General features: G+C 39.2%; 1 protein-coding gene across 2 annotated transcripts in view; it reads right to left on the bottom strand.

The window, feature by feature from the left end:
* Positions 1-26,670, bottom strand: part of FAT3 (FAT atypical cadherin 3) — a 544,819-nt gene that overhangs the window by 87,035 nt on the left and 431,114 nt on the right. For both annotated transcript variants that reach the window (XM_027849349.1, XM_027849350.1), the window contains exons 7-12: positions 24,691-24,966; positions 23,590-23,800; positions 15,140-19,213; positions 10,547-10,743; positions 6,106-6,259; positions 2,665-2,898 (exon numbers count right to left, since the gene is read on the bottom strand). In XM_027849349.1, the coding sequence (XP_027705150.1) occupies positions 2,665-2,898; positions 6,106-6,259; positions 10,547-10,743; positions 15,140-19,213; positions 23,590-23,800; positions 24,691-24,966 (5,146 nt within the window). The remainder of the gene's footprint in view (positions 1-2,664; positions 2,899-6,105; positions 6,260-10,546; positions 10,744-15,139; positions 19,214-23,589; positions 23,801-24,690; positions 24,967-26,670) is intronic.

The raw sequence follows: 26,670 nt of genomic DNA, 5'->3' as shown, positions 1-26,670 counted from the left end.
CCTCCATGCTGAGGCTACACCTTATACAGTGGAAAGAGTGCTGTGCTGGAGTCAGAGAATCTGGGTTCAAATCCTGCCTGTGATACAAGGTCACCTGTATGTGACCTTGGACAATTCACTTAACCTCCTTTTGCCTCACTTTCCTCAACTGTAAAATGAAGTGGGTTGACTAATGGCTTCTGAGGTTCCAGGCAGGTCTAGATATAGGATCCTCTGAACTAAGCAAGTGCAGGAGAACATCTAACTAAACCAGGAGACAGACGTTCACTTGTCATTTGTATACCGAGGTCACATATCCTTCATCACGTTTGCCATTCTATGACTTATCATTATTGGATGAGGTTCAGTCTGCCTTCCAGCTGAACAGTAATTAGTAACACTGCTCATTCTCATCCAACCCATTACTAAAGATTAAGAAACTGCTATTTCTTCTGCAAGAGTTGGCTTTCTTTTCACCTTAATTGGCTCCTCAGAGAAGCATTTAAGCTGTTTAAGAATTGGAGTTAAGAGGACGCCAGAGGCCACTTTAACTTATAACTGACCAAGAATCCCTTAAACAACACTTTCCACAAATGTCCATCTAGACTTCACTAGGAGACTTTTAGTACCTAATATACAGGTGGGCTGCCCATTAGGGGTAGCTAGATGGTACAAAGGATAGAGAGCTGGACCTGGAGTTAGGAAGATCTGAGATCAAATTTGGACTCAAGCACTTACTACCTATGTGACCCTGGGCAAGTCACTTCACCTCTGTTTGCCTCAGTTTCCTCATCTGTAAAATAAGGATCATAATAGCAAATGAGATAATAATTGTAAAGTGCTTAATATAGTGCCTGGAACATAGTAAGCACTATATAAATGTTAGCTTTTGTTGTTGTTATTATTATTATTATTTCACCTGAAGATAGCTCTATTTCCACTCGTTGAAGTTTTCCCAAAGTCAAAGCTAAATTTGTATGTTGCTCCCAGTTTTGTCTACTGGGGCCAAGTAAACAAGTCTAATTCCTTTATTGTCTTAGCTGCCTATTTGTACCACTCTTTAGGTATCTAGAATGAGCCAACCAAATCCTCAAAGGTGGAAATTTTTCTTTTCTTAATTATTTCAATGATAACTGAATTCATCCATGTATGTATTATCTCCATTTGAAGGAAAGTAAAACCTTTCCTTAATCTAGCTGGCTAATGGGAGGCAGCATAGTATTAAGGAGATCGAGGGAATGGAGAGTCAGGAAGACCTGGGATCAACTCCTACCTCAGAAATTTACTAGCTGAGTGACTGTGGATAGGTCATTTGATCTCTCTGGGCCTCAGTTTCTGCATCTGTGAAATGAGGCAGTCGGACTTGATGAACTCTAACTTTAAATCTATAATCTATAGGGGGGCAGCTAGATGGCACAGTGAATAGATCCTTGGGCTTGGAGTCAAGGAGACCTGAGTTCAAATCTGACTTCAGATACTTAACTAGCTGAGTAATCCCTGGCAAGTCACTTTACTCTCAGCACCCAAGGCCACTCTCTAGGATGTTAAATTGCAGAGCTCAGGCTGACATGCACAGATTAGAGAGATTTTACTTAATAAGCATTTCCTATGCTAATGAAATCACAGGTCTTCACTATCCCAAGATACTACATACACATTACGGAATAAGCCATATAATGTAAAAGACCTTTTTAACCTTCCAAAATCAAATATGGCAACTGAGCTTACAGCTACAATTCTAGACACAATCAATGACTTCACAAAGGAGAAATCTGCAGAAGTCTTGGACTTCAAATCTGCTTACAATTATTTATTCTATATTTACTCTTCCATTAGTCCAATAAATTTCCTTTCAATCCAGAATTAGAGCAATGAGACACTGAATTACATAAATGTCTATTTAGCACATCAGACACACCCCCATCATCCTGCAATCCTTTGATTTACAGCTCTTAAAATGCAGAACCAAAAGGATGTCTATATGCCCTTTCATATTTATATTCCATCATGCAGTCACCCCAATAACTTATGTATCCTCAGAAGGATTACCTAGCAATTAATTCACATCTTTCAGAGTTCACCATCTCATAATGTAAAGTGGGTTTTAATACAAACTTCATTGGTAACTTCCAATTCTAATTCTCCCCCATTCCCCATAATGTCACTTCATACGTGACCAAAACGCTTTGGAAAATGGCTGTCAGAAAGACAGCATTGGGCCGACAATGCATTTAGTAATTGTTCTTTGCACTAAAGGGCAGCACAATAAATTGCAATTGTCATTTCTCAACTGTGGCATGTGATGGAATTCTTTATCGAAATGGAAATGAATTTTCCCTGCTGCACGATGAATCTTAACTACATTCAGGAGACCCAGAAAAATAGGGAAATGGTTACCTTTATATGGGAAAACAAACAAACAAACAAAAAACAAACAAAAAAATAACTCTGTAGGAAGGTAAACGAACTCTTAATGTGCTCCCTTTAAAGTACTTACCAGAAAGAAAGAGCAGAGAAGGAGACTTGGTGAGTTATAATAGACACATGAAGTACATAAGCTGAAAGGAAAATTTGGGCCTTTACATGCATAAGTTCTGACAGGAACATGGCAAAGGAATGGCCACCCAACCAAGAAGACGAGTTGTCCAAAGGGATCATCAGGATGTGTCTGTGTTCTCGGCTTACCCAAATCAGGATCCATGGCTTGCACTCTTGTTAACAAGGCTTTGGTGGCTGTGTTCTCATAGATACAAGCGTTGTAATGGTCAGATGAAAATATGGGGGGGTTATCATTAACATCTTCAAGAATCAGGCGGATGTCTGACTGACAGAACCTGCCACCCCCATCTGTTGCCCTGGCAATCAGGTTGTACACAGGAACTTTTTCTCGGTCTAAAAGGGCCAGGGTTTTTAATTCACCTGAGAAAAATAATAAACAAACAAACAAAAAAAATAATAAATTGCAAAAAAATTTCAGAATTCAGAAACTATATTATATGGATCCACCAATACAGAGTGTATCATTCAATCAATCAAAAGATATTTATTAACTACTTACTATATTCCAGGCACTGGGTTAAGTTCTGAGAATACAAAGCAAGACAAAAAACAGTCCCTGTCCTTAAGGAGCTCACCTTGGGGAAACAAAATGCACATAAATAGATATATGCAAGATTCATAAAGAGTAGGTAACCCTAGAGTATGGGTTTCTTAACTTGGGGTGTGAGAATTGCTTTTTCTTAATATTTTGATAACTATTTCAATATGTTATTGTTTTGATTTATAATCCCATGTATTTTATTTTACGCATTTAAAAAACAATATTTTGAAGAGTTCATAGGTTTCACCAGACTGACAAAGAGGACCATGGTGACTAAAAACAGGTTGAGAATCCCTGCTTTAGAGGGCTGATGGGGCACAAGAGAACAGTCTCCTTATTGCTTCTCTTTCACCAACCAGGAAAGCACAAGGGCCTCTTGAAATACAGCAAACACATCTGCATGTCCTTCAAAAGTGTGTAACTAAACCCGCACATGGCCAAAAGCACAGCACCTGGGATTGTTTCCTTTGGCAACTTGGGGGAACATAATGCATCTTTAGGTTTCTCAGCACCAAGGTCTGGTCACAAACAGCAGCAAAGCAGTATAAGCAGCACAGTTCACTAATGAAAACCTGACCCCAAACCCATCCTAGGGATCTACAAGAGTTCTATGTCCCCAGCTACAATCTTTTTGTCCCTTAGTACAGTTACCTGGCACATTGTAAACAATAATAAATTGATAAAATGATAATAAATCAGTTTTATTTTCCTTTTCCTTCCTTCTTCCTTCCTTTCTCTCTTTCCCTCCCTCCTTCCTAACCTTTTCTTATTTCTTTCCTCTCTCCTTCCTTCCTTCTCAACCACAGGGAAAAAGCAAAAAACTGAGGATGACATCAGCTTAACTACTGTCATTAACAGAGGAGATCCTATGAGATGAGAGAAGGTATTTTTTAAATATCACCAGATAGAGGAACTGGCATAGTAACAGCCTTGAATAAAATAAAACGCATGGTGGTGACAATTCATAGAAGGTGAAAACAAAGGCTAGTAAACTGTTTGCATCTTGCCATGTAAACAGCTCAAAATTTTTACATCTTAGGCCAGTAAGAGCCTACTGCTGATGTGGCTATGTCAATGTGTCCCCTATGAGCTGGGTCCCATCATGGGCAAAAAAATATCTGCTCAACAAAATCAACAGTAATAGAAATTTGGAAAATACAGTTCTTCTTCACACATTTTGTTAGGTTTTCATTAGATTTTGAGCTCCCTGAGACCAAGAACTGTTTCTTGTCTTTCTTTCAATCTCTTAGCACAGTGCCTGGTATATAGTAAGCACTTAATAAATGCTTGTTGACTTGAGTTAGGAGGCTAAGGTTGGAATCACATCTCTGACTTTTACTAGCTGCATGACTGAGGGCAAGTCATCAAACTTACCTGTGTTTGTTTCCTCATCTGTAAAATGGGGTTACATAAAAATATCTTTTTGGGAGGAAAGTGGTTTATAAATGTTGGTGGCTGCAATGGGGAGAAGGTCTGGACCTATGATCTCAATGACATTGAGAAATTTTCTTAAATAATGTAGATCAGTAACTCTGTAACTTTACAGTCTGAGAATATAAGCTCATGGAGAGTTAGCACAGTGCCCAGAACTTGGCATGGAGTCTGGCCCACGGGAGGCACTTAATAAATCTTTATTGACTGACTGACACCATGTCTAATATAGAGTAGGTGCTTAATAAATGCTTGATGACTTTGACCCAAACCAAATGTTTGAAGTAACAAGGGGTTAAATGACTTTGTCATGTTCATACAATTGGTGTGTCAGAGACAGGACCTGAAATCCAGGGAAGCCTTCCTGACTTCAGGATCAAACTTCTGTTTCTTAGGCTACAGTGCCTGTCTTTGTGAACTTATACAAAGAAGAGAGGCATTATTTCCATTAGCTCCTGCCCTCACTATGGACATGTAACTTAAATTTCATATCCTTTTACTTTGAATATTTTACCTAGCCATGAATATAAGGCCATGGCCTAAAAAGAAAGAAAGTCTAATGAAAATCAAATAGTAATAATAGTGAGAAATCATAAAGTAAACATAAAAGGGTTTCAATTCCACCATTCCTTGATATTTACCTTTTTTTTTTTTACGGGGGGTAGGACACAGATCCTAAGAATTATTTGCTGAAGGAGTTAAGTAAGAAGAACCAGGCAAATAATATACACTATGAGTACAACCCTATCAATGGAAAAAAAGAAACAACAACAAAAAAGGGAAACTGAATGCTGTATAATTATAATGAGAAAATCTGACTTCTGAAAAGAGATGAGAAAATTCACCTTCCTCCCTTTTCTGCAGAGGTGGGGGACTATGGACGTGGAACAGTGCATATACTGTCAAACTCAGACAAGGTCCTGGTTGGATTTGCTGAACCACTTTTTTATCCCCTCTCTCTTCTATTCTTTGTTATAAGGAACAATTTCATCATGTAAAGGAAATGGGAAGAGATAGGTTTGGAAATGAAGGTTATATTAAAACAAATTATATCAATAAAATTAAAAACCTGATTGACTGAAAGTAATTGTCTTCTTATAGCTTACTGAGAGGTAAAAAAGCATAGTAATTGGAAATGCCTAATGGGGGGGGGAAGATATTGATAAACACAGGGACAGTATAAGATTTCCGGTCAAAAACAATTTTTTTGTGGCTAAAGTAAACTACCCAGGAGCCACTTCTCTAGTGCCATGGGGTAAGATTGTAACGTAGGCAAAACTATTAAAACGAGATGATTCTGCCTTTCCTATATTCATATAAACCCTCTAAACAGGATATGAGGATATGTATGCAAAGCAACTTGTAACCAAGAATGTAACATAAATGTAATCTATTATGAACTTTAAGCCTAGATATCAATAAGTAGATCCTATTAGAGTACAATGAGGCACTCGTGTAATCTGCAGGGCTGGTTAGTCACCTACTAGTAATTTTATCATCTAAAAAGCACACCAGAGCTAGGGGGATAAGATTCAGTTGCATTTGTACCTAGGAATCAAAACTGTCATTTCACCAAAGAACACACAAAACCTTACCACTTTCTGGATCTAAGAAAAATTTGTTGTTTCCAGAGCCATAGAGTGAGTATCTAATGTCTCCATTGGGCCCAATGTCAGCATCCTTGGCACTGATCTTAAGGATGATTTTATTTGATGGAATGTCTTCTGGAAACAAAGCTGTGTATGCAACCTAGACAAAGGAGAAAAAAATGTTTTTAAGTATTTGTAGATTTGGGTTAGTGTGGATTTTTTTTTAAATCATAAAAAGAGCCAAGATGGTGAAGCAAAAGCAGTGACTTGCCTGAGCTGTCCCCCAAACCCCTCCAAATACCTGTAAAAATGGCTCTAAACAAATTCTAGAGCAGCAGAACCCACAAAAAGACAGTGTGAAACAAATTTCCAGCCCAAGACAACCTGGATAGTTGATTGGAAAGGTCTATTGCGCCAGGCTGGGAGAGGACTGCATTTCAGCGTGGGTGCACAGGCAAAGACCAGGCCTCAGAAAACCTAGAGCAGGCCTCAGGGGACTGAATCACAGGCAGCTGTGGCAGTTTCCAGACTTCTCAACTCACAAATGCCAAAGACAACTTAGAAGGTCAGTAGGAAAAGTCTGTGATTGTGGTGAGAGAGAAGATTGTCCCAGTCCTGGCGTAGCCCCGAGGGGGCGGCTGCTTCTGGAGCTCTCGATCCACAGACTGAAGGGGAATTAAGTGGCTGATCAGAGGGAGATTGCAGGGCTATCTTTGCTGGCACTGAGGCAGGACTCTCTTGCTTTGCCCATGCTTGGATCTGGGTCACAGTTCTGGGTAGTGGTCCTGGGGTGAAGAGGAGTGTTGGTGTGGAGGAATTTGTAGTGGTGGTGGGGAGGAAATCCTCCTCACACTTCCAACGTAGAAAACAGGCTTGTGGTCACCGACAGACCAGACCACAGGTCAGGAAAGGAGTACACACCTCGCCCTTGATTGTACCACCTTGGAAGGACTGAAAATTTACAGATCCCTAGAAGTATTTCTGAAAATAACTGTACAAAACCCCCAAAGCTTGGGACAGTACATTCTCCATACTGGAAGCAGACCCCTACCTTAACAAAGAGTTTAGAACTCAAGTAATTGGCTGGGAATGTGAGCAAACTGTGCAAATAAAGTCAAACCATAGAATCTTTCTTTGGTGACAAAGAAGATCAAAACATACAACCAGAAGAAGACAACAAAGCCAAAGCTCCTATATCCAATGTCCCCAAGAAAACTATGAATTGGTCCCAGAAAATGGAAAAGCTCAGAAAGGATTTTGAGAAACAAGTAAGAGAAGTAGAGGAAAAACAGGGAAGAGAAATGAGAATGATGCAAGAAAATCATGAAACAAGCCAACAGCTTGCTAAAGGAGACCCAGAAAAATACTGAAGAAAATAACACCTTAAAAAACAGCCTAACCCAAATGGCAAAAGAGGTCCAAAAAAGCCAATTAGGAAAAGAATGCCTTCAAAAGCAGAATTGGCCAAATGGAAAAGGAAGTCCAAAAGCTCACTGAAGAAAATACTTCCTTAAAAATTATAATGGAGCAAATGGAAGCTAATGACTTTATGAGAAATCAAGACATTGTAAAACAAAACCAAAAGAATAAAAAAATAGAAGACAATGTGAAATATCTCATTGGAAAACAACTGACCTGGAAAATAGATCCAAGAGAGATAATTTAAAAATTATTGGATTATCTGAAAGCCACGTGAGCCTAGATATCATCTTTTAAGAAATTATCAAGGAAAACTGTCCTGATATTCTAGAACCAGAGGGTAAAATAGAACTGGAAAAAATCCACCGATCACCTCCTGAAAAAGATCCCCAAAAGAAAACTCCTAGAAATGTTGTAACCAAACTCCAGAGTTCCCAGGTCAAGGAGAAAATATTGCAAGCAGCCAGAAAGAAACAATTCCAAGTATTGTGAAAACACAATCAAGATAACACAAGATTTAGCAGTTTCTACATTAAGGGACCAAAGGGCTTAGAATATAATATTCTGGAGGGCAAAGGAGATAGGATTACAACCAAGAATCACCTACCCAGCAAAACTGAGTATAATCCTTCAAGGGAAAAAATGAAAAATCAGCGAAATAGAGGACTTTCAAGCACTCGATGAAAAGACCAGAGCTGAATAGAAAATTCGACTTTCAAATATAAGATTCAAGAGAAGCATGAAGAGGTAAACAGGAAAGAGAAATCATAAGGGACTTATTAAGGTTGAACTGTTTATATTCCTTCATGGAAAGATGGTTATTTGTAACTCATGAGACCTTTGTTAGTATTAGGGTAGCTGGAGGGAAAAAAAATACACACACACACAGAGATAGATAGATAGATAGATAGATAGATAGATAGATAGACAGACAGACAGACAGACAGACAGACAGACAGACAGACAGACAGACAGATAGATAGATAGATAGATAGATAGATAGAGGGCACAGGGTGAGATGAAGATGAAGGGGTGAGAGAGGATTATACTAGGAGAAGGAGAAAGGGAGAGGTAGAATGGGGTAAATTATCTCACATAAAACAGAAAAAAAAGGTTCTTTCAGTGGAGGGGAAACGGGGGAAGGTGAGAGGGAATGAGTGAATCTTATTCTCATAGGATTTGGCTTAAGGAGGGAATATCATACACAATTGGGTTTGGAAATCTATCTTACCTACAGGAAAACAGGGGAGAAGGGGATAAGAGAGCGGGGAGATGATAGAGGGGAGGACAGACTGAGAAAGGGAGTAATCAGAAGCAAACACTTCTGAGGAGGGACAGGGAAAAAAACAAAACAAAGCAGATGCAGATAATTTAGTTTCTACCTATTTTTTCCCATTTAAATAGTCATACAAATGTCACAGATGAATTCTAAGCTGTAGAACACCAGAATTATATATACACATATATCCATACACACATACATATATAAATTAAAAAATGTATATATCTCTATCTAGATCCATACAAGCAGAGAGAGAGAGAGACAGATGGACAGACAGAAACAGAGAGAGAGAGAGACAGAGACAGACAGTGCACGTTAAGGTTTACAAAGCCTTATAAATTATCTCATTTGATCCCACTATAACCCTGTATCATTGCTATTTTATAGATGAGACAACCTAGACTAAGAGAGCTTAAATGGCCTGCCCAGAGCCACACAGCTAGTCTGAGTCTGAGGAAGGCTTTATACCCAGGTTTTCCTGACTTCAGGTACAGTATTCTATCTATTATGCCATGCTTCTGTTCTGTGCTGGGAAACAACATGGAAATGGTGATTTGATTTTCGGGAATCACAGAAATGTCTAGTGTAATGGGGATAGGATTTTGCAACTTGGATTTAAATGAGGCAACTGGAACCCAAGGAGGGAAGCGAATTATTTTCAAGGTTTCCTAGCTAGTAGGTGATAGGATTGCGACTAAATCCCAAGTTTTAAAGTCTACACTTCTTCTGTGACATTTTGGCTGATTAGGAATCCATTCTGACCACTCATGGCCCTTTCACGTCTGGATCACTTTATTCTAAAATCTATTAAGTGGCTAGCAAATGATAATCTTACTAAACATAAGAAGGCATTGAGCTGAGTCATTGCATTAAGAGGACATTCACATTTTCCAAATGAGTAGATCATCAGAAATCTTTGTGTGCAAGGCCACACGAGTTAAATTATCTAATTAATGGCATTCCATTTTAATTACAATTACTAAAGGATCCAAGCCTGTCAGCATGACACCTAGTGTCAGCCAGGTTGTTGCTGCTCACTCATGTCCAACTCTTGTGATCCCGTGGAGTCTTCGTGGCAAAGATATTGGAGTGGTTTGCTATTTTCTTTTCCAGTGAATTAAGGCAAAGAGAGGTTAAATGACTTGCCTAGGGTCACACAGCAAGGAAGTGGTTGGGGTTGGATTTGAACTCAGGTCTTTTTGACTCCAGACTCGGTACTCCATCTTCTGAGCTACCTACCTACCTGTCAGTCATATACACATGAGCATTAGATTGATGAACAGGTAGTTCTTTTTCTTTACATGTGTTAGTTAAGTAGAATTTTTTTTTATTTGGTAAAAATCTCAAAGGGTCTCAATTTGAGATAAGGCAGGCCATTTTTATGGCTATACTTTAGATGTATCTATTCTATTACTACTACTACTACCACTACCATCACTACTACTACCACTACTACCACCATCACTACTACTACTACTACTACTGCTGTTGTTACTGCTGCTACTACTGCTACTACTGCCACTGCTGCTACTACTGCTTCTATTACTACTACCACTACTCAGCATTTATGAAATGCTTTAAGGATTACAAAGCACTTTATAAATATTATCTCATTTAAGGCTTGAAGCAAGCCAGGAAGTACGTACTATTGTTCCCTACAGGAAAGAAATGAAATGACGTCCCTTAAAAGTCAACAAGAGGAAAGCACAGATTAGTGAGAAAAAAGATGAGAAGCATCTGACTCACCTGGTCACACAATGGACTGTTGTCATTCACATCAGTGACAGTGACTTCTACCATAGCCTGAGTGACAAAAAGCCCATCTGTGGCAGTGATGTTCAGGAAGTAAACATCTTGTTCTTCTCGATCAAGGGGTCGCTTTACATAAACCTTCCATTCATTTTGCACCAGGCCCAGGGCAAATCTTCCTCTGGGATTCCCTCCTACAGTCAGAGAAGAAATCGATCTCCTTAAGTTTCTGAAAAAAAATGCCTTCTATACTAAAGCTACTGGGAAAGGAACAAGAAGCTGGTCTCACTTCCTTCTCAAACTCGATAGTCCAGGATACTAAAAAATGACAACCACTCAAAAATCCTAAATCCATCTGATTCTCTTGCAGCAAAGCATGACATTTATATGCCCCATGTGGAAACAAATAACTTCCAGAGAAAACAAAATCCATTCAGAGGAGTTTGAGATGATCTCTTGTTTGGTTTCCCTGAAGGACAATCAAATTCAAACTGTGAACAATCAATAGTCTTCTTAGAACCATACAACTGACTGTCTTTCCACTTAGTCTCAGGAGAGGATGTAATATGCCATAGCTCTTGTTACCAAGACAATTTCATTAGCTGTTGATTATGTAATCAAGCAATGGCAGTGAGTTCTATTAAGGTATCTTGTAATGAAGGTTTATCATACAGCTGTGCTGTTCTTAACCAGGAATAGAGTCGGTCTTTTTTATTTTATTTTTTTTTAAGTTTTTTAAGACACAAAGATACATTAATATTTAAAAAGCCCTAACAAAAGGGTCATTGAAGAAGCCCTTCAGAGAAAAGCACTGTAATTAGTAGGTGCTTAATAAATGTTTATTGACTGACTGCAATTAGATCAAATTTATCAGTGAGTAAAAACTAAGAGAAGAATGCAGAGAAGGGACAGAACAGCTTTCTGTTTGCACTGGAATGTGCTGAAGCTGAACCTGACAATAGGACTACTCCACATCATTTAACTTTGTGATGATAAAAGTAGAGAAAGAAGAGCAGCAAAAAAGAAAATGAAAAAGGGACTGCCATCTCTACCCTCCCATCCCCTAGGATGACAAAGTGCAATTAAAATAGGTGAAGATGTTGGGTGTGGTCTTCGGTTAACAGTCTGTCCATGCCATTCACCTGCTCAAGAAGCTTCAGTGGCCTCCTAATGCCTCTTGGAGAAAAAGACGACTCCTCTGGCATTTAAAGCCTTTCTCAATTTGGTTCCTAACTATCTTTATAGCCTCATTTTGTATCACTTGCATTCATGCACTCCGTATCCCAGCCAAACACGGGATACTCCTCAACTTGCCTTTGAACCTGTCCTCCATACTTCCTCCCCTCTCTACTTCTGCCTCTTGGAATCCTGTGCTATTTATTGTAAAGGCTCATCCTCTCAAGGTCTATGGTGGTGGAAGGAAGCACTATGTATTTATTTTTCTGCATATAATCTACATTTACTTTCCTATATATGTGCTACCTCTCCCCAGGAGGGTAGGCTTAAGGACAGGAACTGTTCTCATTTTTGCTTTTGTACCCTCTAACGCCCACCACAGTGCTTGGCACAGAGCAGGTCCTTACTAAATGCTTGTTAAATTGAATTAAGTTAACATCTGCCAGGGATTTTGGCCTCACTGGAAAACAGGAGAGACCTCACCTTTTCCTCCAGGGATCTTAAAAGACAGGAAGTCAGAGAACATATTCTTATCTAGCAGAACACCTGAGGGAGGGAAAGTGAAAGTCCAGAAAGGGAGTTCTAATTTGTGACCTTGACGCATATTTACGTCATGGGTCAAATGGTGTTCCTCTGGTGAGGGAGACATAGACAATACTTTTAACCACTCAGAGAAACTGTTGACAAAAGGTGTGGGCCCCACATTCCTCTGGGGAAGATTAGGATGAACTGATAAACCCTCCACCATCCGTTAAAATCTAATTATGCTACCACTGATTATTTTGACACGCACAAATTTAACCTGTTCTATTGCACTAAATTGTTTCTGTACAGGTTGCAACTGATTTTTTGCTATCTAAAATGATTAACAATCTTTTGTTAATCTGGAGCATTATGGCCAAGTTGTACGCAACCAACTGCTATGTAAGAAGGAAAAGTGAAATCTAATTAACGTCAAGTCGGTTGGCATTGCCAATAGTAATTGTTGCTTTAAGCTACTGTGTGCTCCCCACTCGTGTAGAGTTGATGAGATAGTGTATGGGCCCTTTAAATCACTGGGATTTCAGGGAAAGTGCATAAATAATTAGAAAGGTACATTTAAACTCCAGTCTTCCTAATAAGAAAGAGTTCCTCAGAATGTCTACAAGGTTTCTGTAATAAAAACGAAAACATATAAATCAAAGATGATTCGCATGTCTCTTCTCTTCCTTCCTATTATCCTTCATTCCTCTACTGCAGAAATGTACATTTTGCAGATGGAGGGCTGACAGTATGTGATAAAGTATAAAATGCATAATGAGATTTAAACAGCAAACATTGTAGGGAAAAGTTTCATGAAAGCAAAAAGAAGGAAAATGCTGAAATGAAAGGTACCTTTGGCTAGTGCTCATATGTATGCCCTGCTGCAGCTCTTATTCAGTAGTGATTAATTAACTTTTCCACTAACATAGTTAAGCAGATTCCATGTCCTATGGGCAGTCTAATTAATTCCTTTTTCTCTCTGAATAATGCAGTTTTTCTAAAAGGAAGCCACCTGACTACAAGTATTGATGGATTCTTTAAAATCTTCTGTCACTTTTCCTAAGTCTTGCCTTTGAATGTCACAACATCAAAATATTGACCTGAAAACCCTCAAAACAATTTTTAGGAGGACTGTTCACCATTCATTAAGGTTCCTTTTCTCCTGGCAACTGTCCCTTCATTAGCTATACCCGTTTGCTAATCTAATAATGCTCTGATCAGGAAAGGCAGGTAGTGCAATGGTTCTCAAAGTGTGGTCCAGGGACTCCTGGGTCCCTGAGATCCTTTTACGGGGTCTGGGAGATCAAAACTATTTTCATAATAATACTAAGATATTATTTGCCTATTTTAAATGTTCCTCCCTTTTCCAGCTACATATCTGTGTGAGGCTGGATTTTCCTCATACACCTCAACCAAAACAACCTATTGTAACAGACTGAATGCAGAAGCAGATATAAGAATCCAGCTGCTTTCTATTAAGTCAGACATTAAAGAGATTTGTAAAATCATATAAAACAATGTCACTTTTCTCACTGAATTTTTTTTGTTTTGGAAAATACAGTTTTCTTTTCATAATTTTTTATGTTACAATGTAATGGCTTGTTTTTTTTTAAATGTATCAGATTTAATTTCTAATACAGTAAATTTTGATATTTATAATCCACAAAGAACAAAAGCTCTTTGGAGTCCTCAATATTTTTTTTTTTGAGAGGGGATGCAATCAGATTTGCCCAGAGTCACACAACTATTAAGTGTCTGAGGCCGGATTTGAACTGAAAGTCCTTCTAACTCGAGGGCTAGTGCTCTAATTCACCACCTACCTGGCCCCCTCAACAATTTTTTTAAGAGTGTAAAGGGGCCCTGAGACCAAAAATACTGAGAACCGCTGGTATAATGGATAAAGTTCCTGACTTGGAATCAAAAGTTCTGAATTTAAATCCTTCCTCTCTTGCTAGTTGTGAAACTATGGGCAAGTCACTTATGAGAAGCTTATAAAATGGGGATATTTGTGCTACCTATTTTTCTAGTCTTCTTACACCTTATTCTCCTTCACCTACTCTATGAGCTGGTGACAGTGGCCTCTTTGCTGTTAAGCAAAACACTCTATCTCTTGACTGAGGGTTTTTCACTGGCTGTCCCTCATGCTTAGAATACTTTCCCCTCCTCTCTGGCTCCTGGCTTCCTTCGGGTCTCAACTAAAGTCGCATCTTCTACAAGAAGCCTTTCCTGGTCCTCTTTAATCTTAGCCCCCTACTGCAGGCCAAACACTAGTGTTTGTGTTTTTTACTCTCAACAGAAAAGCCTCCTTGGGATGAGACAATTCATTTTTCATTGAACTCTGAGTGGTGAGAAAATTTATTGACAAACCACTATAAAAGTTTCTCTTCAAAAGACAGTGTTTATTTCCTCCAGCTGAGAATTATTCTGTGCTGATCTGGTTTTCATGCCAAACCATTTGAACAGTACCATACATTAATCTGGGAAATTTGGGGGTGTATGAGTATGTGTATATGGGTTCCAGTTTTCTTTCTTTAAACTCTCCCTTTTCCTTTTCAAAACAAAACAAAAAACTATAACAAATTCACTCTAAGCAGGCAAGTTATTAACCATACATAACCTGTGAGGAAAATAAAAAGCATATTCAGAAGACAGATAATTTCAAGTTCTAGTAGCCCTTTTACAAAGCTAATCTCCTCACCTCTAAAATGTAAATTTTTCCTGAGGGCAGGGCCCGTTTTGCTGAAATTCATCTCCCCAGCAGTCAGCATAGAGTTTCTGTACTTAGTAGGAATTTAAGAAATGTTTGAACTGAGCTCTCCATGTCTCTCCCCCCTACCCCAACTTTACTTTTTTTTCAGACGGCTACACAAGTAATAGAAACAGGGGACTGACCTGTAATATGATAGCTCACTTGCTGATTAATGTCAGATGTGTCTTCATCCCATGTGCTGAGGACTGCTACAACTTCACCTGGGGGGTCACTCTCTTTCACATGCTCTCGGTACACTTCATGCCCAAAGACAGGTGCATTGTCATTTATATCTGTCACGGTGACAGAGACCAGGATTGTGGAAGAGAGAGAGAAAGCTTCTCCAAGGTCAGACGCTACCACTGAGAAAGTGAATGTGGGATCTCTCTCATGGTCCAAGTCTTTCAAGGTGCTGATCCAGCCTGTGTTACTGTCAATACTGAACACTTCCATTATCTTTTCTGGACTGGAATCAGAGTGGAGGGTATAAGTGACCTGTCCATTGGCACCCCAATCTCTATCAACAGCCTTCACTTGAATGAGCCTGGTGCCCACAGGCATTCCCTCCATTATGATGGCTTCATAGCTTGTAGCATCAAAGAATGGTTTATTATCATTTAGATCTAATACCTTGATCTCTATGTCAACGGTAAACACAATATCCACCTTGTCCAAAGGGATGGTGGCTGCAACCTTAAAGTGAAAAGCAGGGGTCATTTCACGGTCAAGTCGCTTGTCCAGTTTGATGGTACCAGTGTCCTGTTCTATGATGAAGACCCCACCTTTGTTATTTTCAGGCCGTTCACCATTAACTGTGCTAAATACAACATTCTGACTTGGCAAAATCCTGAGAGTATCCACTGTGCTTCCAATGACAGTATCTTCTGGAATGGCGAATGAATACTGGGGCTGGGTAAAGGAGGGTAAGAGTATTTCAGGAGGCAAGACGTGAATATAGACAGGAATGAGGGAGTGCTTTACAGGAATACCACCATCAACTGCTTTGACAAAAAATGACAAGACGGTGTTTTTCAACTGGTGAAAATTACTCTTCGTGACCATCCAGCCATTGTCAGGGTCAATTTCAAGAAGATCTGCTACTGAGACAGAGGCTTCGCTATACAGTGAATAAGTAATCCTTGAATTCACTCCATCATCAGGATCAATGGCCTGAACCTGGGTTACCAAGTGACCTCTTCCAACATCAGCTCTGACACTAGCTCTATATTCGACTGTCAAAAATTGGGGAGCATTATCATTTTCATCCACAACAATCACCCTCACAGTACAGAAAGTTGTTCTCCCTCCACCGTCCAGGGCCCTCAAAAAAATACTAATGTCTCCTTCCATTGGGCTTTCCCGATCCAGTCTTTCTGTTGTTATGACTTGCCCATTGTTGTCTATCAGGAATCGGTCCTTAGCAAAGTCGTTGATGATAGCATAGCTGATTTGCCCATACGTTCCTGGATCCCCATCTGTTGCTCTAACATGAATTACCTTTGTTCCTGGAGCAGCATTCTCTCTCACTTCGGCAACATAGGTGCTTTGTGAAAAGGCTGGACTGTATAAGTTAGCACCAAGTATCCTGATATGCACCTGTGCTGTGCTGGTGAACAGTCCATCAGAGACAGATACGTTCAAACTATACAGAGGCTCCATTCTCTGTTTCCGGTGGTTGGACAGGGTGATGACACCGCTCTTGCTATCCATTAGAAAACTTGTTCGGTCGTTCCCAGATAAAATGCTATATTCTAACCGGTCAAAATCAGAGCTGTCAGCATCGGAAGCTTGTACACAGGTCACAAAATGGCCCCGTGGAGCTAACTCACTCACATAGGATTCATAAATCAGCTGGTTAAATACTGGAGGGTTGTCATTCATGTCAGTCACATAAATATTAACGAGTACCTCGCTGCTCATTGGCGGGAATCCATTATCTGTTGCCCTGACTTTTAAAGTGGATTGTTGTACTGATTCATGGTCTAACATGCGGGCTGTCAAGATTAAGCCACTTGTGCTATCTATGTGAAAATAATCAGTACTATTATAGGTGTCCTGGACGATTTGATATTGTACAACTCTATTGCTTTCTGAATCTGCGTCAGAGGCTACCACTTGCAAAACAGGTGTCCCAATGAGAGAGGCTTCAGATAAAGTTGCGTTGTAAGTGGGTTGATCAAAAATGGGGGGATTATCATTTACATCATTAACTAACAAGTCGACAGTGACCTCAGCCCTTGCACCAGTGAGAGCATCACTGGCTCTCACTGTCAATTTAAAAACAGGTGTTACTTCATAGTCTAATGGGCTAATGACATTCAGAACTCCAGTGTCAAAGTCAATGTTAAATTGGTTGTAAGGATCCCCATCAACAATGATGTAAATGATGCCTTGTCCTTCTGGGCTGGTTGCATTGATGCTAAGAATGGGAGTATGCATTTCTACATCCTCATTGACAGAAGTTGTATAAAAAGGCTTATCAAATACAGGCATTGCTTTGTTGACAATAGTGATAGGAAGCTCCACTGATGCAGACAATGCGGGCTTTCCGCCATCTTTGGCTAGGATGATAACTACATACTCAATGTTAGATAAGTCAGAATTGAATGCTTCTTTTAAAAAAACACTTCCTGATTCTGGGTTAATTTCAAAGTGGCCATAGTCCTCTTGGAGGGTATAGGTCACTTCGCCATTGGCACCTTTGTCTCTGTCAAGAGCAGTTACCCAGTAGATGAGAGTCCCAGGTTCGGCATCAACTTGCACAGCAGCATAGTAAGGCAGCCCTACAAAAACTGGAGAGTTGTCATTGATATCTTCAATGTTTACTCTGACGACTACCCTGGCCACACGCAGATGGTCTAACTCACGACTGGCTTCTACCACCAACTCATACAACTCTTGTTCTTCACGGTCAAAGGGGACACCAGTTGTCTGGATGACCCCAGAGGTAGATTTTATTTTGAACTTGTTTCCTGGATTCAATATGCTATATATTAAAGGTTCATTAAGGCGATTTCCAATTGCATTAACAATGGCTACTTTGGTGATGTTGGTACTATTCTCTGAGATTGAAGCAAAGTAAAAACTCTGTGTGAAATGGAGACCACTGTCCATGGCTTCTTTTACCATGATGGTCACCATAGCAGTACCATAAAACTTACCATCTGACACTCTGACTATAAGCATATAATGATCTTTGGAAAGGCTGCTGTTTTTTATGGAGAGCACCCCACTATTGGAATCAATTAAAAAATAGTCCAAGCTGCCTTCCATCAGACTGTATGTTAGTTCAGCTGGTACTTCTGAGTCAGGATCTGTTGCTTGGACTTTCAGAATCTCCACCCCAACATAAGTGGGTAGAAGTAAGACTGTCTCAAATACTGCCTGAGTGAAAACTGGAGGGTTATCATTCACATCTGTCACCTCGATATTGACCTCAGCTGGGCTTTCTGCAGTCAGCTGGGGATTACCACTGTCTCTCACATGAACATGAAAATGGAAATGGGCAATGGTTTCATGATCCAAGCTGGCGATTGTTCTGATGGCACCCGTGCTGGAATCCACAGTGAAAAACTTCTTAGCAGTGGACTCAACAATTTGATAAACTAGCAAAGCATTCTGATTACTATCAGCATCTGTGGCTCGAATCACCAATGGATTGTTACCTGAGCTACGGACGATGCTGTTTACTGGCGCAACCTCACTGAGGCTGCCTGAGTACTCAGAAAAAAGGAAAATGGGGGGATTGTCATTTTCATCAACAATCTGAATATTAACCGTGGCATTGGATGCCATCCCTGCCATGTTGGTGGCTTGGATGGTGAGTTGATAAGAGGAAATGTGTTCATAATCAAGGGCCTTTTGATTAGTTATCACACCAGAATATGGGTTTATGGTAAAGGCCCCTTCAATATTTCCATCTTTGACTTCATAAATGAGTGTAGATTGACTGATGGCAGAGATTAAAATGACTGATGTCCCAATGTCGACATTTTCATTCACTTCTGCTTGGTATTCTTTCTGAGTGAACTTGGGGTTAGAATTATCTGACATGGTGACAGAGATGCGGACAATGGCAGTAGCAGACATTGGTGGAGAGCCCTGATCGGTGACTTTTATGGACAAAACGAACTGTCCCATTGTTGTCATATCTGGTTCTTTTGATACGGTAATGATGCCCAAGATGGGTTCAATCTTAAATGTGTTTCCAGTGTTGCCTAAAACATAAAAATTGAAAAAAAAAAGCTATTTACACTTGTTTCAAAAAACATTTTTTTCTGAATACCATTTCCTTAAAAGATAGCTTAGGATAACAGAATAAACCAAAAGAAGATTTTTGAACTCACTTATTTTGATCTTAATGTAAATGAGAGGTGCTTCTTTGATTATTTGTAATTTATCTTGAGTTTCCCATATTATAATTGTCAGCCTGGGATTAAACAAATAGACAGGTTTTTCCATCATGGGCTAAAGAAACTGGTGTACTAGGCACATTTGAACTAAACGATATAATGAGTTGAAGGTAGTGATTTTCTGGTAGGATTGATTAAGATTTTCTTTCCTCTCTATCCTTCTGTGGAAAGGTATAGTTCGGGCACAGAACATATATATGAAACAGGGAGAAAAATACCTTCATTTAAAATATGAATATAGTATATGTTAATGAGTACTCACAGAACATCACAAGGATGATTTTTTTTTTCACATTCCAAATGAAAACATTCTACAAAGTGAATCAGGCAGGTTTTTTTTTTTTCCCCTACCTAGACTTTGATGCATTTTTTCATGGATAAACCTTTCATTTGCGTAACTAGTTATGTTCAGGTTACTTGAACTGTCAAGAAATGACTTTAAGTCATAGCATGTTACATACATTGTTAAGGCTTACTCCAACCCAACCCAAAAATTAAATAAAGAAATGAGAACATTGCTCTGACCTGCGGTGTTCCAACCCTATAAGTGTTGAAAGGATTTGTTGTGAATGATGAAAATGTGTACAATCTGAATTCAGTAATTAACATTGGCATCTTTGAGTCAGAGCATTCACGGATCAGAGAAAGCAGAGGCCACATTTTGACATATTTAGAGTTGAAAAAGCTGTCAACAATTATATTGTGAAAATTCAGAGCTTTGAAACAAACACTGGTTTGAAGTTCAGAAAGCAGACAGAGATTCAGATGAAAGACAGAGGAACTATAGTATGGAAGATAAAACCAGGAGTGTGTAATGAAGGGGGGGTGGGTGCCATACATCTTGAAAAAGGTAGCTGGTGGGATGAAGCATCTCTAGTGATGTGTTTTCCCTCCCTTCTCTTATCAGGCATTCTCCCATTTCTCTAACAACCTGTTTGCTCACAGACCTGGATTCTTTAAATTAAAATTTACTCTTCTTAGTAGTTTAAATATTTCTTACTCCTTCTGAGGTAGTGCATGATGGGAGACATATAGATGATTTACTAAATGTCAAAACCATTAAGGCAGGCTCAAGACTACAGAGGGCAGATAACAAAATGGGTCTGGCTATAAAAATGAATAGCTAAGTCACTGAATCTTCTAGGTAGAGACTTACTGAGTAGAAAAAAAAGTTTTATTTTCCTAAATAAACGCATAATGACTAAAGCATTTATTGAGATTTTCTTTTGTCCCTAGCCAGCAGTGTTCGTCTAAGCTCTATTTCCAAGTCAGACATCCTTATTTTCCATAGCAGAGAACATTTAGTATATGGAAACCATTTGACTCAGGCCTAGAAAGTGCACTTTAGATCATCAGGCCCTCTACATGAGTGAGTTCTTATTTTTCAGTCCAAAACAAAGCTAGATTGTCATCTTTACTACACAGTCAAGGATACATGTCATATGTACACTTTCAAATGTTCAATTTCTTAATAATCTGTAATTTGCTCTACTTATTTCTATGTAACTTATTGTCTTAGGGAGTTGCCCTGGGGGAGCTAAGAGGTTAAGTGACTTGCCCAGGATTATGCTGTCAGTATGTGACAGAGTCAGCATTTGAACTCATGTCATCTGACTCACAGGGTGGCTCTCTGTCCACTAAGCAACACTACCTATCTAGCTGAGGAAATTGCGTCATTGGGAGGTTTCCTACACTAGTGAAATCACAGACACAGGCCAAAAGAGGTATCTTGGTTTAATGGATGGAACCTTGAGGTTTCCTACACTAGTGAAATCACAGACACAGGCCAAAAGAGGTATCTTGGTTTAATGGATGGAACCTTGCACTTGGGAGCCAAAAAGACCTGAGTTAAAATCCTATGTCAGACACGTAGTTACTGTGTGACCTTGGACAAATCATGTAACCTTTTCTAGCCTCAGACTCTTCTTCTGTAAAATGGGAGTAACAGCTACTATCTTACAGGGTTGTTATGAGGATCAAATGAGATAATATACGTAAAGTGCTCTGCAAACCTTACAATGCTATATAAATGGTTATTATCGTTAAAAACATTTTGTAAGATACGTTTGTATTTCAGCACGGAGAAAGGAATAATTTCTCTTCATAGTGGAAAACAGAAAATACGGTAAAACCCTGAGGAGTGCTGGGCATGATATTATGAAAAGCATCTGATAGGCTGTAACAGATCCAGGTGACCTAGGATGGTGAGGGGAAACAAATGCTGCAATATGAGCACTGGACAAAAGAGGAGGGGTATTTCGCACTCATTGAAGTAAAGACTTGAATAGCGGAGAGTGGGGACACAAGATAGCTACCTTCCAATGCCTAAGGTGTTGTCACAAAGACGAATTAGTTTTGTTCTGGGTAGCTTCAGATTTAGGACCAATGGATGGGAGTTACAAGGAGGTTGACCACAGTGAAAAAGAAGGAAGGACTTTCGAACAACTAGATCTGTCCCAAGATGGGATGGACTCCAGGCAGTGAGTTTTAAGATATCATTGGAAGGATGAAGCAGGCTTTCCCCACCATTTTTTTATTCATTACAAGGGATGGCTCTTTGGGGAACAACATATTTGGAAAGGAAAATTATGTAAAAACAAAAGATTTCAATAAAAGTTTTAAAGGAAAAAGTTCCTTTCTTTTTCAAGTATGAAGTAGGAGTTGAATCAATCAATTAATTCATCAACCAATCAATCAATCAATAATTAAGGACTTACTATGTGTCAGGCACTGTGCTAGGGGCCGGAGATGAAAAGATATGTGACCAACATATAGAAGGGTTTCCTATTTGAAGCAAGAGGCTGGCCTAGGTGACTTCTAAGGTTTCTATCTAAACCTAACTTGAGGTATATTATTAGAGGGCACACCCTAGGCCCTCAGTGTAGTTGGTGCTCTTTAGAAAGAGCTTAATAACACATCAAACACAATTTGGTACTTAACACACTAAGCACTTTTCCCTTATGATATGATGATTAAGAGTCTCTTTTCAAGGAAGCTGTGTTTTTTTTTCCCCTTCCCTAATATTTTCTAGTCCAAAGCTGTCACTGAAACATTCATATTTGAATTGTAACCACTCATGGAAGTACTTCACACTTAAATTAAAGGAAAGAAACCTCCCTGCCACTGGCAGGAAAAGAGATCGCATTTGGCATCGTCTGTAACAGACATAATGTTACAGAACATTTCAGAAAATATGTGGTTTGAATATTTAAGGGAAAAAAGAGACAGAAAAATCTAAGGAAAAATATAGCAGGGAAAAGAAGACTGTCATTTTTGCTTTGTGAGACCACTCGAGCCACGGCCATTTCATCTCTTTTGTCAAAAAAATGATTTTGGTTTCTAATCTTTAAGCCATCAGTTTTATCTTATGGAAGTAAGGCTAATTATATATGTATATGTATGTATGTGTGTACATATATATGTACGTGTGTGTGTGTGTGTGTGTGTGTATATATATATATATATATATATATACACACATATGGGAGAGGGATTAAATTGGCTGCCTGGGAGACTAATATCCTGTATTTATCTGAAAACCCAAGAAGGCTCCAGGCTCCATACCCCCTAACTCCTTCCACTACTGGACTAACTCTGATGTATTGCAGTAGTCTTGGCCTTTGGGGTAGTGGGAGTTTATAAGAACTACGTTCTGACCACATTCAACTAAACAAAGCCTCCTAAGGGTCAGTGTACAGAAGGCATTCACAGCTGTCATATGTAGTGATACTCTGTTTACTATGGATCCAGTCTTTGACCTGGTTACTTGAAGGTAAAAAAGACTTTGACTTTTGTACACCTTTTCTGTATCTTCTCCATTCAAGAAAAACATGAAGGTTGGATGAAATGTTAGCAACTGTTTTTACTCTATGCACTCCTGAATCACTAGGTATTCATTCAAGAAATATCATGTTATTCAAGAAAGAAGACAATATATTATATGCATATTGTATTTTCCCAGGAGAAAGTAGGGTCCCTGGTTTTGTCTTTCTATTTATCCTCTCACACCTCACACAGAGCAGGTGCTTAATAAATATTTGTTGGATTGGATCAAACTGGTCAGAGGATGAATTTAGGGATTTTCTGTGGCTATCTGAAGATACATTAACTTGGACATGAATACTCGCCACTGTTCACCCCAGACATCAGAGCCGCAGTTTGATCCTAGAATCAGTTCTCACCTGCTTCTATGGTGTACAGAAGCTCTGCATTTTCCCCTCGGTCTTTATCCAGAGCAGTCACTTGCAGAACGGCCGATCCCAAGGCTGCAGATTCAAATACAGATGCTTCGTACAGTGGGCTAGTGAAATAGGGACTATGATCATTGGCATCTTCTACATTCACGATGACTCGGGCCAAGTTTCTCCGATAAGGAAATTCCTGATCTCTGACCTTCAGGCAAACCACAAGAAACAATGATTGCTAATCAGGAGTGCAAATGTCTTGTGATGAATGAAAATGCAAAGACCTCATTTCTGAACTTGTTCATGGCTAGGTAGTGTGGAGGTAGTGGAGAGAACATTGGACGTGGAGTCAAAATGCTTGAATGAGCATTGAATCAGCTCTGCCCCTTACCGGTTGTGTGATCTGAGACAAGTTATTTGATTTTTCCAAACTCCAATTTTCTCAAACAAATAAAAAAAGAGGCTGATAATAAGTTATCTTGGCATTGTCATTATCTAAAATAATCAATCTCCATTTCAAAGGTGGGGCCCCTTCTCTTCTATAATGTAGGGGCTCTATGCACATAAACTCACAATTAATTCTCACTGCAGGTTTCAGTGTGTTTTGAAATCTAATTGAAATCTATTTTACATATGTTTATTGCTGGTCTTATGTTGACATAGTGAACAATATATAAGACTGTTGAACTCCCAAGGATTGTGCAGAGTGTAGATCAAGCAAGTGATTATCCTTATGATTAACTTCTCAAAGGGTTTCTAAACTTTTCCATTAAATCCTCTAAGGGCTACCCCCAACATCAGACATGAAGAAAATCAAGAAAATAGGGCCTATTCCTTCCTTTTCAATATCTATTTAGCATCTGCTATTTGTGGGGCTTTCCTGGCATTTCAGTTTAGAAAAATAGGTAGTTGATTTCTAGTGACAATAATTCTTCACCTAAATAAAACAGCAAAAAATAAATGCACAATCAATTGTGAACAGATTAAATTTATGACTGTTTAGTAAAATTTAGTACCCTCACACATCTGAAAGCTAAGGCACATGCCTTGAATAGCTAATGATCCTGCATGGAGAGCAAATGAATAGTTCTCCCTTACCATGATGTTAAGAATGTGCTTGTCTTGGGCCTCGTGGTCTAGCCTCTCAGCAATGTACAGAACCCCAGTACTGGCATCAATCCGGAATTTCCTCATGCTTACTGAGTCAATACTGCTGTGGATAGTGTAACTTAGTTTATGTTTTTCATCTCTGTCTGTTGCCTCAACCTGTAATATCTCAGTGTCCGGCAGTACGTCTTCAGAAATCGTGACCTCATAACTTGGTTGAGAGAATTCGGGGCCATTATCATTGTTATCCAGCACTTTGATAAATACCTATGGTTGAAAGAAGACAAGACAGACTGATGATGCCTCATTTCCTCCACTCAGGACCAAGACTCCAAGGTCAATACAACTATGTAAATTGAAAGAAAAATCAAAAAGTAATCAAACGTTAATGTTTCAGAATGACAAAGAACACGGTCCCAAAGAAGAGATATAAGAAGATGTCTCTACTCCACTCTTTCATAGAGGTGAGAGGTCAACAGCTAAATACACTGCACGTACTTTCAGACTTTTTTCATGCATTAATCAGTTTTCCTGAATATTTTGTCTCTTCCTTCTAATTTTTCCCCCTTCTTTAGAAAAAAATGATTTGTTATATAGGATGGGCTCTGAGAGTGGGAGGGAGGCAGGAACAGGGGAGGAAAGAAGGGATGGATACTAGGAGAAATTCTAGAGATACAAAAACAAAGTACAGCAATAACAATTTATATTAAAAAAAGAACGGAAGGTCAGTTTACCCCTTCTTCCTCACCTGTAGCTTTGACTTGAATGCCACAGGTGTGGGAAACTCCTGTGGGATCATAGTTCTAGAACTGAAAGAGACCTCAGAAGTCACTTAGTGTAGTTTTCACTGGACAGATGAGAATGTAAAATATTACAGTCACAGCACTGGCACATACCGCTATGACATCCAGAGGTGACACCCACAAAGAATTCTCTCAGAGACGATGTCACCTTTGTGTACTAAGGTAATAGCGGCTAGAGGTGCAGTCACTTCATTCTGGAGAAGGGCTCTAAGGGCAGTGTTGAGGATAGCAGGCCAGAGGAATGGGGAAAGCCACCTACAGAGCCACAGGGATGGCAGCAGAAACATCTGTCAATCAACAAGCATTTATTAAGCACCCACTGTGTACTATGCATTGAGCTGGGCACTAGAGATACAAAGACAAAAATAAAATAATTCTTGCCCTCAAAGAGTTTATATTCTATGGAGGGGAGGCAACATGTAGATAAATAAAGATATGTAAAATAAATATAAGATATTTGGAATTGGGTAGATCAGGAAAGACCCTATATGGAGGGGTACTTAAGCTGAGTTCTGAAGAAAGCAAGGGATTCTAAGGTGCAGGGGTTAGGCAGCTGGGTGGCGCGATGGATACAGCAATGGCCCTGGAATGAAGAAGACCTGAGTTCAAATCCAGTCTTAGATACTTACTAGATGTAAGTCACAAAAACCTATTTGCCTTGGTTTCCTCATTTGTAAAATGGGGATAATAATAGTACCTATCTCTCAGGGTTGTGGGGATAAAATGAAATGATACTTGAAAAGTACTTAGCACAGTGCCTGGAATACAACAGGCAGTATATAAATATTAGTTAGTATTATACTGAGAGAAAGCATTCTAAACACGAGGGGCAGGCAGTACAAAGGCAGAAAAACAGGAGATATGATGATGATAATAATAATAATAATGAATAGCTAGCCTTTATATATGAGCCAAGTGTTTTACAAATATTATCTCATTTGACCCTCACAACAACTCTGAGAGGTGAATACTCTTGTTATCCTCATTTTGTAGTTGAGGAAAGAGGGACAGACAGAGGTTAACTCCCTCTAATAGGCAGACTGAATGCAGTATGTGGAGCATAGCAAGGATTTGCAGTTTGGGTCAAATGAAACAATATATGTAAAGGACATTCGCAAACCATAAACCTTTATATTAAAGATTATTATTATTGTATTATTAACAAAGT

Source organism: Vombatus ursinus, unplaced genomic scaffold (genome assembly GCF_900497805.2).
Source record: "Vombatus ursinus unplaced genomic scaffold, bare-nosed wombat genome assembly UNPS02007344.1, whole genome shotgun sequence".
Classification (NCBI taxonomy): domain Eukaryota; kingdom Metazoa; phylum Chordata; class Mammalia; order Diprotodontia; family Vombatidae; genus Vombatus; species Vombatus ursinus.
The sequence above is the reverse complement of the archived record's forward strand: the minus strand, read 5'-3'. Positions and strand labels throughout refer to the sequence as shown.